The 16,827-nt window shown below is 48.6% G+C and overlaps 7 protein-coding genes across 7 annotated transcripts; 5 read left to right on the top strand and 2 right to left on the bottom strand.

Annotated features, from left to right (window-relative positions):
* Nucleotides 1-575: 575 nt before the first annotated feature.
* On the bottom strand, nt 576-2,140 carry N7471_007177 (ACT domain-containing protein; the record flags this gene model as incomplete). Its single annotated transcript, XM_057279896.1, has 3 exons — nt 576-1,575; nt 1,640-2,046; nt 2,096-2,140. The coding sequence occupies 3 exons, from the start codon at nt 2,138-2,140 to the stop codon at nt 576-578; spliced, it is 1,452 nt and encodes a 483-aa protein (XP_057134156.1).
* Nucleotides 2,141-4,225: 2,085 nt separating this feature from the next.
* Nucleotides 4,226-6,545, top strand: abr1 (multicopper oxidase abr1; the record flags this gene model as incomplete). Its single annotated transcript, XM_057279897.1, has 3 exons — nt 4,226-4,558; nt 4,610-6,453; nt 6,506-6,545. 3 exons carry the CDS (start codon nt 4,226-4,228, stop codon nt 6,543-6,545), a joined length of 2,217 nt encoding a protein of 738 aa, XP_057134157.1.
* A 523-nt stretch (nt 6,546-7,068) lies between these two features.
* Nucleotides 7,069-8,185, top strand: N7471_007179 (uncharacterized protein; the record flags this gene model as incomplete). Its single annotated transcript, XM_057279898.1, has 2 exons — nt 7,069-7,355; nt 7,435-8,185. The coding sequence occupies 2 exons, from the start codon at nt 7,069-7,071 to the stop codon at nt 8,183-8,185; spliced, it is 1,038 nt and encodes a 345-aa protein (XP_057134158.1).
* An 882-nt stretch (nt 8,186-9,067) lies between these two features.
* On the top strand, nt 9,068-9,436 carry N7471_007180 (uncharacterized protein; the record flags this gene model as incomplete). Its single annotated transcript, XM_057279899.1, has 1 exon — nt 9,068-9,436. One exon carries the CDS (start codon nt 9,068-9,070, stop codon nt 9,434-9,436), a length of 369 nt encoding a protein of 122 aa, XP_057134159.1.
* Nucleotides 9,437-11,682: 2,246 nt separating this feature from the next.
* Nucleotides 11,683-12,830, top strand: N7471_007181 (uncharacterized protein; the record flags this gene model as incomplete). The annotated part of the gene is made up of 2 exons (XM_057279900.1): nt 11,683-11,951; nt 12,002-12,830. 2 exons carry the CDS (start codon nt 11,683-11,685, stop codon nt 12,828-12,830), a joined length of 1,098 nt encoding a protein of 365 aa, XP_057134160.1.
* A 1,919-nt stretch (nt 12,831-14,749) lies between these two features.
* arp1 (scytalone dehydratase arp1) lies at nt 14,750-15,369 on the bottom strand (the record flags this gene model as incomplete). Its single annotated transcript, XM_057279901.1, has 3 exons — nt 14,750-15,151; nt 15,209-15,264; nt 15,312-15,369. The coding sequence occupies 3 exons, from the start codon at nt 15,367-15,369 to the stop codon at nt 14,750-14,752; spliced, it is 516 nt and encodes a 171-aa protein (XP_057134161.1).
* A 515-nt stretch (nt 15,370-15,884) lies between these two features.
* Nucleotides 15,885-16,744, top strand: arp2 (hydroxynaphthalene reductase arp2; the record flags this gene model as incomplete). The annotated part of the gene is made up of 2 exons (XM_057279902.1): nt 15,885-16,653; nt 16,707-16,744. The coding sequence occupies 2 exons, from the start codon at nt 15,885-15,887 to the stop codon at nt 16,742-16,744; spliced, it is 807 nt and encodes a 268-aa protein (XP_057134162.1).
* Between the last annotated feature and the right edge of the window lie 83 nt (nt 16,745-16,827).

The following is a 16,827-nucleotide window of genomic DNA, read 5'->3' on the forward strand; positions in this document are numbered from 1 at the left end:
GACTTCAATTGACTTGGCAATACACCTCTCACTTGCAACCCGGGCAATGCGGCCATTTTAACAAGGCTGGGGGCGAAGATAGGTACAGCTTGCAGACCAGCAGATATCTACTACATCGGTCCAAGTTTTCGCCCTGGAGCTAGGTAGTAGAGATGTTTACTGGAGCATTGGGGCCTGTATGTATGTCCAGCACTATTATCAATAATGAGATATGAAATTAATAACATAATCATCTTACTTTCTGCTGTTTTGGGTCTTTTCCAATCTTTCTGTGTAAGATGTTGAATTCAATGTAGGAATGGTGGTGCTGCTCTTGGGATATATATCCACGGACTTTATTGACATTTTACGAACAACAATTCTCGTTAACAGAAATCTCAAACTGACATAGGTAATTATATCAAATTAATAGAAAACTCAACCAATTCATGACCGATAAAGTAAAATTATTAATACAGGTATTAAAACAAGCAAAACTTTTGCGTACCCAGACGCCACATCAAGACATTCACACATCAAAACATAAGTCGTCAAGCCCACCAGTCACCATAAATCACCATACAAAACCACACACCTCACCCCCGCCACTGCGGACTATCAGGCGGTGTCTGCGATTCCAACCGAATCCCCTCAAGCCTAGGCGACTGCATTTTCTCCTCTTCAAGGGCATCAATAGCCCTCTTAAGCTCATCCTCACCCACAATAATCGTGCCCGCACGCGCCGTACTCAAGAAACTAATCTCAACCGCATCAGCAACATCCACATCAGGCTGGAGATGATGTGTGGAGTGCGGCAAGGGCTGCAATCCATGAGCGGGTGATTTATCGATAGAGAGCGCCGCGAGACGAGTCCCGAACGAATCGAACAGTCTCGGCACAGAACCAATAACACTACTAGCACCACTGCCTACCGTGCTCGTATCCGCGCTGAGTGCGTGCGGCGTCGTCGCTGCTTCTGCAAGACGGCCGGCGACGCCGCAGACGATACCCGATGCTTCGAGGGGTAGGTCGCGGAGGTCGAGGGTGATGGGGATGAGATGGTCTTCCTTTGAGCCGAGGAGGAGACCTGAGCCATCTTCGTAGGAGCGTGTTCCTGTTGAGGAGGTTGATTGGCGTGCGAAGCGGGGGAGGAGACGTTTCTCTAGGAGGAGGGAAGCTGCTGGGTCGAGGGCTGCGAGTGTTAGGGAGAGGAAGCGGGGTTCGTCGACCAGGAGGACTGTTGTTAGGGCGTCGCGGAGGATGGACATTGAGGAGTCTTGGGTGTGGTATTCGTGGTGGGCGGCGCATTGGACTAGACGGAGGGAGTCGTCTACGGATGGGGTGATTTGGTGTTTGCGGAGGTTGTTGAAGGTGCGGCTTTGGAGTTCGCCTAGGGTCGACGGTGGGGGTGTTCCTGGTGGGATGAGGTCGCTGAGTCTTCTTTCGATGGTTGGGCTCAGCGGGCTGGTGATGAAGGCGGCTGAGGCGTTGTTGAATTGGAAGCCTCTTTTTTCTAGCGCGGATATCACACTTGCTTTGCTTTGCTTGGGGACTACGATGTAGTCCGAGAAGTAGGTTGAGATGAAGAAGATGGAGCTTTGGGGAGGTTAGCTTGGGTGTGGTTTTTGTATATATGGAAAAGATATTCGAGTTCACATACATGCCTGCCAGAGCAAGTGGACTGGTCAATTCCAAAACTCGCTTGCCGGCCTCAAGGCCTTGGCCGAGGACTTGCATGGCGATATAGTCATTCTCGCTCACGATCAGACGGGATCGGAGTGAGTCATCCAACTGGTCGAGTTGGTCCATGACTGGGACGAAGTATTTGTCGACCAACCGTCTAGGACACATGACGGAGACTTCGACTGGAGTGATGGAGACATTCATGAATGCAGGTGGTTTGTACGCCGAGCCATGCTCAGAAGCGTTTTCAAAATCATCAAATGCAGCATCGTCGTCTGTCTCGTCTTCCAATGGTGGAATTTCATCGAAGATGAGTCTTAGAACAGACTTCAGGAAGTATGGATACAGCTCCAATGGGATGTGTACCAGTACAATACATTCCTCCTAGCATTGAGTTAGTAGGTGTTGTAGGCAGGTGGCATGAATGACTCACTAGGAAGTGCACTTGTGCATCGATAAGAGTCATTGATTGATCCATATCATGAGTTATAGTCTTGGAGCAAGCGAGAGGGTGTACAGATGTGCCTTTTGCGGTTCTGTATTTGATAAATGTCCAGATAGCTATTACGCCATTGAGGCTCGATGATGTTATTTGAAGCGAGGAAGCGCCATCAACACATGTCGTCAGTGGCAGTAGAGATTTGCGATGGAAATATTCTTGGATTCTTGGATACTTGGATACTTGGCTCTGGAAATAAAGTGAAGTGACAAAGAGAAGAGAGTCACCTCTGGAGGTGGGCAACCCCTCTCTCTTTTCCCAACTTCTTCCCCTCTTCAATTTTTTCTCCCACTATCTTCAACTAAATTGACCAAATTGACTTGACTAAATCTCTTTTACTCCACAGCTTATCAGACCTGTTCTTAGTCTTTTAATTAGCCCGCACGGACACCTTGTTCCTGCGCTTTTTTTGTGGGGGGGCCTTAGCTCTCTTTTTTTACGCCGACGTTTTCCGACTCTCCTATCAGATACGAAGATCATCTCTGCAGATCTCATGGGATCATATATACATATACGGGAAGGCTAACAGTATTCATGCTGACATGTAGGGTATATGATTTGCCTGATTCTAAGGAAACTTCTCCAGGTGATTGTAAATCTCCCGCTTTTCCCGGGGATAAATGGCGTACTATTTCCGTAAGATAACAGCCTGTGGCATGATGCATTGGCCTCTTGCAAGGCTGTAGCCTTTTTTTTTCCTTTTGCCGCTCTAACAGAGGCGACGAAAGAGATTTCAGTGCAACGTCACACGACCCGATTGGGAATATCCGTGTCCAAGGCTTATCGGGTTGCGTCAGGGTACGCAGCGGTATAGGTGCCACGCGACAAAACCCCCTTTGCGGGTAATATTGATGCCTTAATGCCTGATTATCCCAAAACATCGACTGCTAACTATAGAAAAGTCCCATTTCACAAATTAAGCCTTTTTCCGCCTCTAGCAAACTAAGAAGGGGAGAAAATATCTATGAAAACAGACATCCAAAAAGACTAACTGAGAAGAATCTGAGAAGACCACTGAAAAAGACCACTAAAAAGATATTTAAAAAAAGATAAAAAGAGATCTGAAAAGAGTATCTAAGAAGACTACTATAAAAGACTACTAAAAAATACTTAACAAGGCCGTATAAGCGGCCGACTATTCTTGTATCTATATATTAAAATGAAGCTTTTGACACTATACTCCGTACAAATTCATATATCATCATTTTTTAGGTGGTGTATAGCTCTCAATAAAGGCTTTTTATAGAAAATGCCATTCCGTTTAGGGCTGTCGAGCTCCCCTTATATACATAAACACTAAAGATATGATCGCGTACTTAAAAACCATTCTCGCTAACCTGAATCGACAAGCTAGAGCGTATACCTATAGGTTATATTATAAATTAAAGATAAAACCGGGTTCTTCGCGGAGTTTATATACGCTAAAGCTTATATCGTCGATCATGATCCTCCACAATCTATTAGGCCGGACAAATATGTCAATGTTGTACTCCGTACTCCATATAGCAGTTCTATTCAATGTAGAGCTGAAGTTCACACTCTGTTTACTCCAAAACAAGCCTTCAAGTCGAGTATGACTCGAGTATGTCCCCCTTGCGTGGCAGTTCCGGAACCATCTCCCACCTAGGTGAATTATCTACATTCCGCCCTTCAGAGCCCACTTAGGGCATTCTTCAAAGAAAAACAAAGGCCGACTTCGATACTGCTCTACTATGCGCTTTGTTATTCCAGCTCCCAGCCCCTGAAACCCTTGAATGAAGGCATGACCAATGTCACTCTCGCGAGCAGGGAAATGGGATCTAACCCGAGTAGCATACTCAGGCCCCTGCAGATCGACAGGATCTTTGTTTTTGTATCGCCATGGTTAAAGAGGCCCGGTGTCCAGGTTTCTTCCTTTTCGACATTCAGCACAGCGGCCGATCTGCGCCCATTTCGACAACCTCGTTCTTTTATATTCGTTTTTGCTTTCTAGTTGATCCGACCTCAAATACACTCTTTTAGAGGATTTTACTATATTTCTCATTTGGGCCGTCGCTCGTTTTTCGCGCCTTGAATACTGCCACAATGGCCAAGTTTAGCCTCTTTGCGCTGGCCACTTGGGTTGGCCTAGCCGCAGCGAAAGATGTCTACCTGAACTGGCACATCGGTTGGGTTAATGCTTCCCCCGATGGATTTGAGCGCCCGGTCATCGGTATCAACGGCCAATGGCCCTGCCCGCAGATTGACGTGAACGTGGGCGACCAACTGATCGTCGATGTCTACAACGGCCTTGGAAATGAGTCCACGGCTATCCATTGGCACGGCATGCGCCAGCAAGGCTCCGGTGTTATGGATGGTGCGGTTGGAGTCACCCAGTGCCCAATTGCCCCAGGCTCGCACATGCAATATCACTTTGATGTGGGTAATCCCCGGCGCGAGAGAGATGATCATATTCTAATTGCAGTATAGGTCAACCAAGCTGGAACATACTGGTATCACTCACACAACATGGGCCAGTACCCCGATGGATTGCGTGGTGCTCTGATTGTCCACGACCCTAGCCCTCCTTTCCACTATGACGATGAGTTCACAATCACCCTGAGCGACTGGTACCACAAGGAGATGCCAGAGCTGCTCGATGCCGCCAGTGTGGCGTCCCATGGCCAAGAGCCTCTCCCTGATTCGGCATTGATCAATGACTCGACCAACACCAAGATCAAGGTTCTGCCTAACAAGACGTATCTTGTTCACATTATCTGTATTGGAAACTGGCCTGGCCACTTCTGGGTGCTCGATGGCCACGAGATGACTGTCGTGGAGGTCGACGGCGTCTATACCGAGCCCCACCCTGCTGGAGACAAGTTCCTGCGTGTTGCAACTGGCCAGCGTATGGGTGTCTTGATCAAAACCAAGCCTGACGCTAGTCAGAACTTTGCTATCTGGGATACTATGGATGTCAACATGATGTTTATCTTCGAAAATCGCACCATCCCAGAGGGCTATAACCCCAATGCCACCGCCTGGTTGGTGTACGACGAGGACAAGCCGCTGCCCGAGCCTCCCGTCTTCCAACACATCGACTTCCAAAATGACTTTGTGGATGATGTCACTTTGGTACCCGCAGACCACGAGCCCTTGCTCCAACCCGTGAACCAACAGATCATTCTTGAGACCGGCGTTGGATTGATCGACGGTGTTCCGCGCTTCACTGTTAACGGCAAGACCTATATCTCCCCCAAGGTTCCGTCTCTATACACTGCCAACACAATCGGTCCCGAGTTTTCCTCCAATCCCGAAGTATATGGCCAAGTAAACCCCTTCGTCGTGAAACATAACGATGTCGTCGAAATCGTGATCAACAACCACCACAGCAACCTGCACCCATGGCACTTGCACGGCCATCAGTTCCAGGTTCTGCAGCGCACCCCAGTAGACGGCGGTTACTACAATGGCCTAACGAGCAACGTCTCCGCGACCCCAATCAGACGCGACACCATCATGGTCCAGAACAATGGCCACGCCGTCATCCGCTTCCGCGCGGATAACCCAGGTGTCTGGATGCTGCACTGCCACATAGAGTGGCACGTCGAGGCTGGTCTAATGGCCACCATCATTGAGGCCCCCGAGACCTTCGCGAACACCGTGCACGCTCCCCCGAAGAGCCATTATGACACCTGCGCTGCCTACCCCCAAGACATCAGCGGCAATGCCGCTGGCAACGATGGTCTTGACCTCACCGGACTTGACACTAAGGCTACGGCCGGCAGCCACGGCGCTCTGTATACCGCCACCAAGGGCGCCAAAAGACCCGCTACTGCGCATCCGTCTCAGCAGTCGACACAAGCACCGGTGGCAAATCCGCCTGCACCTAAGGCACAACCTCAGGCTCCCCAGCCCGCGTTACCGAACGACAATCACGAGCAGCCGTCGACACAAGCACCGGTGGCAAATCCGCCTAAGGCACAACCTCAGGCTCCCCAGCCCGCGTTACCGAACGACAATCACGAGCAGCCGTCGACACAAGCACCGGTGGCAAATCCGCCTGCACCTAAGGCACAACCTCAGGCTCCCAAGCCCGCGTTACCGAACTACAATCACGAGCAGCCGTCGGCGGCACCCCGTCCCACCGCCGAGCCCGTCAACGTCGACGCCGGGAACACCAATGATTACTGGTCAGCCCCTCACACGGCTGAGACGCACGATCACCACGTCACCATCCACGAGGAGTCGACCAAGGGCCCGTTGCCGAACCAGAATACCCACAGCGGTTATGTTATCGATAACGGCCACAGCTATCCCATCAAAGATGCTAGGTGAGTACAGTCGAAATAAGCTCAAATGTGCGCATCAGCTAATTCTTTCTAGTTATGAGGATACTATGGATGACTTGGAGGACTGGGAGTAACCTTGGAATACTAGCATTTGTGATGTGATATTGCGCTTTCATGGAGGTTGTAAAATGCTTGTATATTAGATTGCTCTCATTTCTTTTGTCTTATTGGCATCACAGCCATTGGCAATACTAATTAATTCAATGACAGCCTCTTTTGATTACCTTCTTTTTTTTTCTCTGTATATGAATGACATATAGAAGATAGGATGCATCTTCAACTCCCTACCATGGATGCCATAGACTGTTGACAAATATCTCGAACTCAACCTTAGCTGCAACCTTGGAATAGGTATAGAAAGTGGCATAGTATCTTTTTCCCCAACAATAGCCACAAATTCAGCCCTGGTACACCCCGTAGCTAGGAATAACAGCTCCGTTTCCTAATCAAGTAAGAGTCTAATTATCACATCCTGACGGCCTCATCCACACACCAGACAGAGAGACACAGTTCCTTAACGAAATAAATCACCCATACTATCTACCCACCCCACAAGCAATCTTCTCATACAAGATTCCATTCAAACAACCCGCCAAAATGTCAAACCATCTATTCTGCTGCACCACCATCCAACCCACCAAATTCCCAAACACCGAACACGAGCAAACTTTCACCGAATTCACCAAATGGGCCCTGACAGTAATCGGCAATCTAACAGGATCCACCGATCCCTCCGAAGCAAGCGTCTGCATCCAACTCGTGCGACAAGTCACCAACGGGCCCATAGAATCTATTCGGTATTTCGTCGCAAGTGACAAGCACGGGAATTTTGAGGAAGTCTCCGAAGATGGGATTGTGGATGCGAATTTCGTGAAGATGGATGAGTGAGTTGACTGCATAAACTTACACCATGGACACATTTATCATCCTCTTTATCATATCCTCATATTGATGTCTCGACAGATGCAAAACCTTCCACTGCAACCAACACAACCGAGTATTCGATCTCAACCTCTACGAACCAAGCACGGGGAGCTCGCGTCGATGGCGAGCCAGTATAGCGAAACCGCTCAAGCAGCTTGAGAATGCAATCAAGCACAAGATATCCGGCTCTGGATCTGGTTCTGGGTCGAGGTCAGTGTCGGGATCGAGGTCAGTGTCAGGATCAAGATCTGTGCTTGGATCAATGGGGTCTGGCGTGGGACATAGAGCTAGCTCAGGCTATGGATACGGAACCGGGATGGGATACGGCTCTGCATGGGGATCTAACTTGGGATCTGGTTGTGGACCGAACTGGGGGACTGGGAGTTCGACGGTTTTTGATAAGCATGTGGCGTCTTCGACTGCTGTTGAGACTGGGTCTAGTGATTCTGATAATGATGGAGAAGATCAAAACAAAGACCAAGATCAAGACCAGGACCAAGAGGATGGGATATCCCGGCCTGACGATGGGACTGAAGATACCAACCAAGATTCCGACAAAGACCAGCCTGTGTCGTCTTCGCCTACATTTGACACCGAGGTAACTCGAGATGAAGACGCACGGTCGTACTCGCCTCCATGTGAGACCCAGGTTACTTTCCGTGACGAAGGTAGTGTGAGTCAGAGCTACTTGGATACCGAGGACTATGGGTGTTACTATTCTGGGGGGACTTCTGATGATTATAGAAGCTATGACTGCGGTGGAGGGGACAATAACTTCTTATATGACTAGGATTGTGGAGACTGTGGAGGTTGTGGCGATTGAATAGCTAGATTTTGATTCGCTGATGTTTTGCTATATTGCTTTTCTTTAGCTCTTCATATAACATAATTTCTGTCATCTTTGTTGGACATGTAATGAATATTCAAAGAATGGCCACACCGAGTAGATCCTCTCGCCTCGTTCCTGCATATAGATCCAGAGGAAGAAGACAGATCCTAACTAATAGGCCTCGTAGCCAAATGCATAGAAGTGGAAGGAAAGAGATAAACAATTGTATCAGCATCCGGACCACTAGAGGTGTGTCACTTTTATTTTGCTTTTTTGTGTTTGGTCTATGTCTACATGTACCCATGAACGATTGCTTCGTGGTTTATGATAAAGTTGATACTAATTTAGAAAGGAAATCTACAGAAATAATAGAATGAAAACAATACAAATTGATTTCTCCTTCTAGCTAACCCCTAATGATATATGAAGATCGGTTGATACAGACAAAACCATCTTGGCGGTATTGAGCAATGATATGAGAGACATCAGAGATCTTTGATTGGTGGAGTCAAAGTAAGTTTGTCGAAGATGACTTGACCAGTGGAGGAAAGTGACTTGATCATTGGAGGGAACTGCTTGATCCAGAAGCTTTACACGGCCGCTTTGAGTTGCTGGTTTGACCACGAGAGTTTGGTCTGTGCTGGACATTTATTTGACCAGGAAGTTTTCCAATAACATGTTTGTTTGTAGGTTTTTGCCATGAGACTTGATGATAACAAGGCAGGAAGAGTTGATAGAAAGTTGTGGAAACCTTGGTGCCTTTGTGCCAGCTGGCAAAACGAGGTCATCGTTGTAATAGTAGACGAGTCTCATGCTGGATGGTGGCCATGGTGGATTGTTAAGATGGAAGACGCATGGTGGGTAGTGGCCATAGTGGATGGTGAGCACAGTCGATGGTCAAGTAAGAAGTCTCATGATGACCATGGTGGAGGGGAGGATGGAAAGACCCATTTTGGACGGTGGGGACAGTGGAGGGTCAAGGTAGGAAGCCTCGTGGTGACCATGGTGATGGAAAGACCCATAATAGATGGTGGCCGTGGTGGATGGTCAAGATGGAAGACCCATGGTGGATGGTGGCCGTGGTGGATTGTTAAGATGGAAGATGCATGGTGGATGGTGGGCACAGTCGATGGTCAAGTAAGAAGTCTCGTGGTGACCATGGTGGATGGGAAGATGGAAAGACCCATAGTGGATGGTGGTCATAGTGGATAGCCAAGGTGGAAGGTCTCGTGGCGGATAGTGGTCCCAGCTGTCATAGTAGATCGAAAGTCTCAAGATGGATGGTTTTGTGAAGATGGTTTTTGTCAAGGTGATTTTGTCAAGGTTGATGGTGGTCAAGATGATTGCCAATATGGATTTCAAGATGAATTGTCAAGGTAGTTTTATCAAGGTGGTTTTGTCAAGGTGGTTTTGTCAAGGTGGTTTTGTCAAGGTGGTTTTGTCAAGGTGGTTTTGTCAAGGTGGTTTTGTCAAGGTGGTTTTGTCAAGGTGGTTTTGTCAAGGTGGTTTTGTCAAGGTGGTTTTGTCAAGGTGGTTTTGTCAAGGTGGTTTTGTCAAGGTGGTTTTGTCAAGGTGGTTTTGTCAAGGTGGTTTTGTCAAGGTGGTTTTGTCAAGATGGTTTTGTCAAGATGGTTTTGTCAAGATGGTTGTCAAGGTGGATAATTGTCAAGATGGTCGAAGTGATCGTCATAGGTGGACGGTGGTTGGTCATGGATGGTGGTCAAAATGGGTGGTCAAAATGGATGATTGTCATGTGGTGGGTGGTGGTTGTGGTTGTCATAGATGGTTGTGATATGTAGTTGTCAAAGGGTATGTTGAAAATGGATAACTTTTTGGTGGATGAGAGGCCAAGAGGAAAAGCCAGGATAGTTGGTATGGTGGATTGTTGGTGGTGACGGTGGGCGCAGCGAAAGGTCGCCAGGAGGAGAGGCCAAGAGAGGCCAAGATGTTGTTTTAGTGGATGATTGATGGTGATGGTGGGCACGGTGGAAGGTCATCCTAGTCGAATCTTATGATGGATGATGGGGATTGTGAATGTCCAAATGGAAAGGCCCTGAGTGGATAGTTTTCACCGTGGACGGTCATCACCGTGGATTGTCCCACCATCAATATTGTTTCTGGAAACAAGGAGTGAATGTGGTTGAGTGGATGTGGTTGATGTTGTTGTCGTTCCAAGCCTTCCGATTGTCCTGAAGCCGAAGCCCGCCACGGTAAGGCTGGAGAGTGGATGTGGGTGGGTGGGTGGATGTGGTTGATGTTGTTGTCGTTCCAAGCCTTCCGATTGTCCTGAAGCCGAAGCCCGCCACGGTAAGGCTGGAGAGTTGGATGCGGTTGAGTGGATGTGGGTGGGTAAGTGGATGTGGTCAAGTGGATGTGGTTGATTCGTTCCAAGCCTGCCGATTGTCCTGAAGCCGAAGTCCGCCACGGCCAGGCTGGAGATAGTTGAGTGGATGTGGGTGAGAACGTATGAATGTTACTAGAAACAAGTAAGCAAGGTTCGTCTTTTGAGACGAATAGATGAATGTCACTAGGAATGCTCACAGTTCAAAGTGGTCATGGTGGAAGGCCATGATGGAAAGGACATGGTGGACGATCAAGGTGGATATGTCACAATGGACAGAGGTCATAGTGGAAGGTGACCAGAGTGGAAGGTCCATGGTGGATGTGGTCACGATGGACAGAGGTCATAGTGGAAGGTGACCAGAGTGGAAGGTCCATGGTGGATGTGGTCACGATGGACAGAGGTCATAGTGGAAGGACCAGAGTGGAAGGTCCATGGTGGATGTGGTCACGATGGACAGAGGTCATAGTGGAAGGTGACCAGAGTGGAAGGTGACCAGAGTGGAAGGTGACCAGAGTGGAAGGTGACCAGAGTGGAAGGTGACCAGAGTGGAAGGTCCATGGTAGAATGTCCTGATGCATGGCAGAGATGGAAAGTCCAAGGTGGATGGGGCCAAGTGGAGGGGGGTCCATGGGGGAAGGTCCTGGGAAGCAGCAGAGCGATGTAAAGGGAAGAAAGAAGAAGAGAGAGAAAGTGGGGGGAGGGGGGTATTTATATTTTGCCAGTGGCTTAAGGCTCTGGGGAACTGGGGTAGGTGACGAGTTTTGACCAAATAGGAAGGTAGGGTATACCTCCAGGGTAGGTGCTCCCAAGGTGGCTCTTGCCTATTTCCCCATTTCCCCTCTGTCAGCACCTACAAGGACTATCTACACATCACCTATATTGCTGCTTTTGACTCTATACAGATGTTTAGAAATTGATATACAGAAGGTTAACTGTACCTTGGACCCTTCTCCCCCAAACCAACCTCCTATCTTGGGCCTCCTAAAAGTATACAGCAAGCAATAAGCACATCATGATCAGCTCAATGAATCAACGGTACCTACATAGACTGCCAGTATCATTCCCCACATTTCTCCACCTCGTCAGATCCACTCTGTCTCCTCCACTCAAAACAATGACTCCGCAGGCGTTTTGTTGCGATAAGATCAGGTCTACGACTTTCGAAGCTGAAGACTACCGACTCGGACTCTTCATCAACTGGGCAAAAGCAAAAGACAAGAGAGCGCCAACCAAAGACAAGAACCTAGGACTCAATGTCCCGTTTTGCGTCCAAGTGTTTCAGAGGCCCAGCCTCAGGTCAACCCGACTCTTTGTACCAACCGGCTGGTGCGAATTTGCTGAGATCGATCGGAAATTGCTCGGGGCGCCATGGGTGTCACATGGGTATGTCCCCAGAGAATTTGTTGCAGGTTCAAGGCTGATTATACTCCAAGACCGTCACATTACCAGTGCAGGATTCATCGCACGGCCTATCGGGTTACATTTTACGAAAGAAGTGTCAAATCCCCGACCTTGCCTCCAACAGCTTCTACGAGCTCCAATATCAAAGTTCCCGATCAACGTGGCCGTGGAGACGCTTCCTCGTCGACAGCAATTAACGAACCGACCAACGTCGCGGGAAAACTAGACGCTTCAACAAACCCATCAGCAGAGAATGACCACACAGAAAGCCCAGCTACGGATGCCAAGTATCATATGGAGTACATTGCTTCGTTGGCAAATATGCCTGCGGGCCAATATGTCCTTGACTTAATTAAGTGGGCAAGAAATACGATGCGGCTTAACGAGGTCTCCCTTTCTACCGAAGCCGAGATTCTCAAAATATGTTTTTTTCGTGATCTGCGCAAGTTGAGAGCCTCTATGGATCATAATATCTCCCTCTGGATGCTGTTGACGACAGCAGATCCAATTGCTAAGCTCTTGATGAGCTGTAGCCCTTCCAACTCTTATACCAATGATGACAGAGCGAAGATACTCCAAGCTACTGCAGCCGCTGTTAATGTGGTGCATTGCCTCGCCATTGGTCAGTATGAGGCCCAAGATGGTAACCCTCCTGACTTTATCGATATTTTCCAAGAGCTTTGTCGACAACATCCGGATGATGAATATCTGACTTCACTGGTGAATCGTGCCGTTGCGCAACTACGGGAAAATATTGAAGCAGAAGAGGAAGAGCAGAATAAGGCGGGACTGGCTGAGAGGATGGTGTATCCATCAGTCAACGAAGATGATGACTATGATCAGTGTGAATTGTCTGCGTGATTTGTCTATTTCTGTTGATATCACGTTGGACTTGGAATTCTCAGTAATGGTGTTGCCGTTGTTGCTAATATTAAGACCTAAGGTTGCAGTAGCTAAATATAAGACCATGAAACTATTGCTATGCCCTGAGCCTGGTGCAGCTACCGGCGTCGCGAACCATAACAACGTATATTCTATTATCTGCAAGGCCGAGCTCCGCTACGGGTACCGTCCCATGTACGCAACATCTGTTTGCCATTTACTATTCAATCTCAAGCCCATCATACTTATGCAGTCCTTTGGTCTCCTCCCAACCCGGGACATTGATATTTAGAAACTTCCCATTGAGAGCTTCTTTACCTCTCGAGAGGAGGTCCAGCACTGCTTTTGCGCCAGTTTCAGCATCCAGGTCGGCATAGGGACCACCTTGGTCTGTTCGAAGCCACTTTATAGAATGTGAATTGTGAATATGTACGGATACCGGCAGATTTCCGGCCAAGAAGGGCGATCATAGGCAGTATCAATAGGTGGGGCCTGCTTATTTGGCCCCCAACCAATCAGAACGCACAATCCATACTGGCCCACTTAATCTTCCCGAGGTCACTTTACCATATTCAAACTTCCGTCTTAATTAAACATTCTATCTAAACATCTCTCCCTTCTCCTCTATACAGGGATGGTGATTAGATTGGAGATAGGCATGGAGTTAACCTGGAGGAATGGAGTTAACTTGGGTAAACGCCTGGAGAAATCACGAATCGAGGCACCAAGCTGCCCACAGCCCATCTGCTGTACAGGGAGCCGGGAGATCAGTAGATTGATCTCTCTCCTGAGAGAAAGCTTCTTCATTTCTTTCTCTCCGGCCTTCAACATCCAGTACACATGGTTCAGGGGGAGGTGGAATTTTGTTTGTCTGCACGTAGCATTCTTTCTCTCTTGTGTCGTCTAGCTTGCTTGCCTCTCGTAATATGAATTATCATCGTCTGCGTCTTCCTTCAGATCTTCGGTCGGTACTTTGGCTGAAAGCCTCTCTGTCTGAGATAGAGGCCCTTTCCTGCTATATCATGGTGACTTTGGCGCCATAGCAATATGATTTTCGATGATGAGTACAAGCTGCTTGGTGTTATCGACTGGGAAGCCGCATTTACAGGGCCCTGGGAGATATCCGGCGAATTTCCTTTGACTCTATCCATTGTACCGCCTGATGGATGCGCCTTGGAATTATGATGAGATGGGTTACCCAAAGGACGCAGATGATTTACAGAAATTTGCGGATAGAGAAGTTTATATAGAGGTGGTGGCTGAAAAAGAAAGAGAAATGGGTCTGACTGAGGGGTACCGTCTATCAACGGCCTTAGAGGATTCGGGACGACAACATCTGGCTACCGCTATGAGGTTGTATCAGAGAGGAATGCCTGGATGGTATGCAAAGGTGATGGAAAGGCTTTCCCAAGGAAACACATGCTAGTTCCTAGACCAGAATTGCTTTTGTCCATCATCGCCAATCGGGAACCGAACCCTCTTGTCGTGTGGTCGCCCTCGGAATTGCACAGATATAATGGCCATGCGGTCGTTGTTATTTACAAATTCCATTTTTTTTTTCATTTTACACGGAGAAAATTAGCTGTTGAAGGAATCTTTCTTTCATTCTGTACAGACAGGCCTTGCGAGTCTTTTAATGAACCTTGATGTGGTTTTATTTGTTGTTTGGGGTGTTTTGGCGCGGCCAGCTCGCATGTGAAATACGTTACTGGGGTCGAAGGGCCCTCACTTTCCCTCAAGTCACCGTTCTCCCTCGATTAACCTCGACCCCGGGCTTCTGTTTGGGGTGGCTTCTACATAATGGCAACAGAAGAGGAGAAAAGCAAGTAAAATGAATTCCGAAACTATATCAAACTATACCAATTCCCCTCCACAAAAACCCATTGTCTCAGGTACACCTAGTCAAGACCCTTGAAAACCTCATTGAAACGCAACTCATCAAAGCGCACATTCGGCTTCAACCCGGCAAATTTCCAGATACCATTGATCTTTAGATAGTAGTGCTCGTTCGTAGCATGAGAGTGACCACGCAGCTTGACAGTCTCCAAGGCTTCAGTCTCGTAAACCTGGTGCGCCGCGCGCAGCTGGTGGTGACCGATAACCTCGGTGTCGGAAATCTTCTCCCACCATGTCTGACCAAGGAGATGCTGGGTCTTGATTGTTTTGTCACCCAGGAAGCCGGGGTGGGTGATCATGGCCATGTAGTCGTCAGCGGCCATGTTGTCCCATCTTTTCAGACCGATCTTGGTGTAGTCGACCGTCAGAGTTGGGGCAATGATACTGCGCAGGCGGTCCCAGTCCTGGAACACTGTTAGCACTAATTTTGAGTTGGCTTTTTCATGGGATCGAATGTGTACCTTGGCGTCATAGCTGTCTGCCCAGTCGAAAACGAGCTTCGAGAGGATGAGGTAGTCTGTTGATGTTAGTACAAGCAGGTGAATGAGGTGGATTGGAACAAACCCTGGAAGCTGATGTCCAAGTTGGGCTCAGCGGCGATGTTCTTTGTGGCAGGAGACATGGTTATCCAGCGATGTTTGCTTTCTGCAGATAGTTTTCGAGCTCTGGTTATAGGTGCGAGGCGTATCGTGCGAGTATATCCAAAGTTCACTTCTAACGAACTCCCCCGAAACTAACATTCCCCGGATCTGGCCAGCATTCTTCTCATGCACGGGAACGCAACAATGCAACCGAGAGCTTCTGATGTGACAGATGGTGGAGACAACCCCTCATGGCTTTCCGCATGCGGTACAAGGTAACGCCAAGGTAATTTGGAGTTCTTGTTCGCAAGCAGCTACTCTGTTTTAGGACCCGATGTTGATTCTGGGCCTCTATGACTGCCATTGCAATGTGTCACCGACAAATTCGGAAACAAAGCCCAGCCTCTGCAATGGGGATGAATGATGAAACCAAGCCATTTAACTGATGTACCATATTCAATATTAGACTACGATTCCCACTCCCAGCGCCATTTCACACCTACTCATTTACAATCCTTCACACCTCACCTCCATAAACATCAAACCCACCACCAAAATGGTCGTCGAACACCCCAACGCTGTTCAGCTTGAGCTCGCCGGCAAAGTTGCCCTAGTGACGGGCGGTGGTCGAGGCATCGGCGCCGGCATTGCGCTAGAGCTCGCGAAGAAGGGAGCAAGCGTAGCGATCAACTACGCCAGCAGCTCCAAGACCGCCGACGGGGTTGTGCAAGATATTGAAGCGCAAGGCGTGCACGGCGCGGCATTCCAAGCCGACCTGACAAACGTCGACTCAATCGCCAACCTCTTCCGCCAGGTCGTCGCGCACTTCGGACAGCTTGACATTGTTGTGTCGAACGCCGGAACTGAGAAGTTCGTTCCGTTGTCCGAGACGACTCTGGACGATTTCAATGCTGTGTTCGACCTCAACACCCGGGCGCAGTTCTTCGTCGCGAAGAACGCCTTCGACCACATCCAGCCCGGCGGACGTGTGGTGCTGATGTCGTCCATTGCGGCGGGCCTGGGTGTTCCTGGCCACTCGCTGTATGCGGGCAGCAAGAGCGCTGTCGAGGGTTTTACTCGCTGCTTTGCTGCTGACTTTGGCAAGAAGAGGGCTACTGTTAATGCGATTGCTCCTGCTGGTGTCAAGAGTGATATGTGGTTGAGCAACGCGTGGCGCTATGCGCCTGGCTGTGACCGGAACTCGTCTCTTGAGGAGATTGAGAAGGCGCTTGCTAATGGTAGTCCCCTTGGGCGCTGTGGTGTGCCTGCGGATATTGGCCGCATTGTGGCATTCTTGGCTAGTCCTGCTGGAGAATGGATCAACGGTGAGTGCTGGAATGTTGGGTTTACCCCTGGGAATATTGCTAATTCTTTGCAGGTCAAATTTTGCCTTGTAACGGCGGAGCTAACATCTAATTGACATCTAATTGAATCGAGATGTTGGTTGTCTGTTTTGTATTTGAGGTCATTGGAGAAGACCCTAGGAGCTATGTATAGGA

Source organism: Penicillium samsonianum (assembly GCF_028829775.1).
Source record: "Penicillium samsonianum strain IBT 33392 chromosome Unknown utg000004l_segment0_segment0, whole genome shotgun sequence".
Lineage (NCBI taxonomy): Eukaryota > Fungi > Ascomycota > Eurotiomycetes > Eurotiales > Aspergillaceae > Penicillium > Penicillium samsonianum.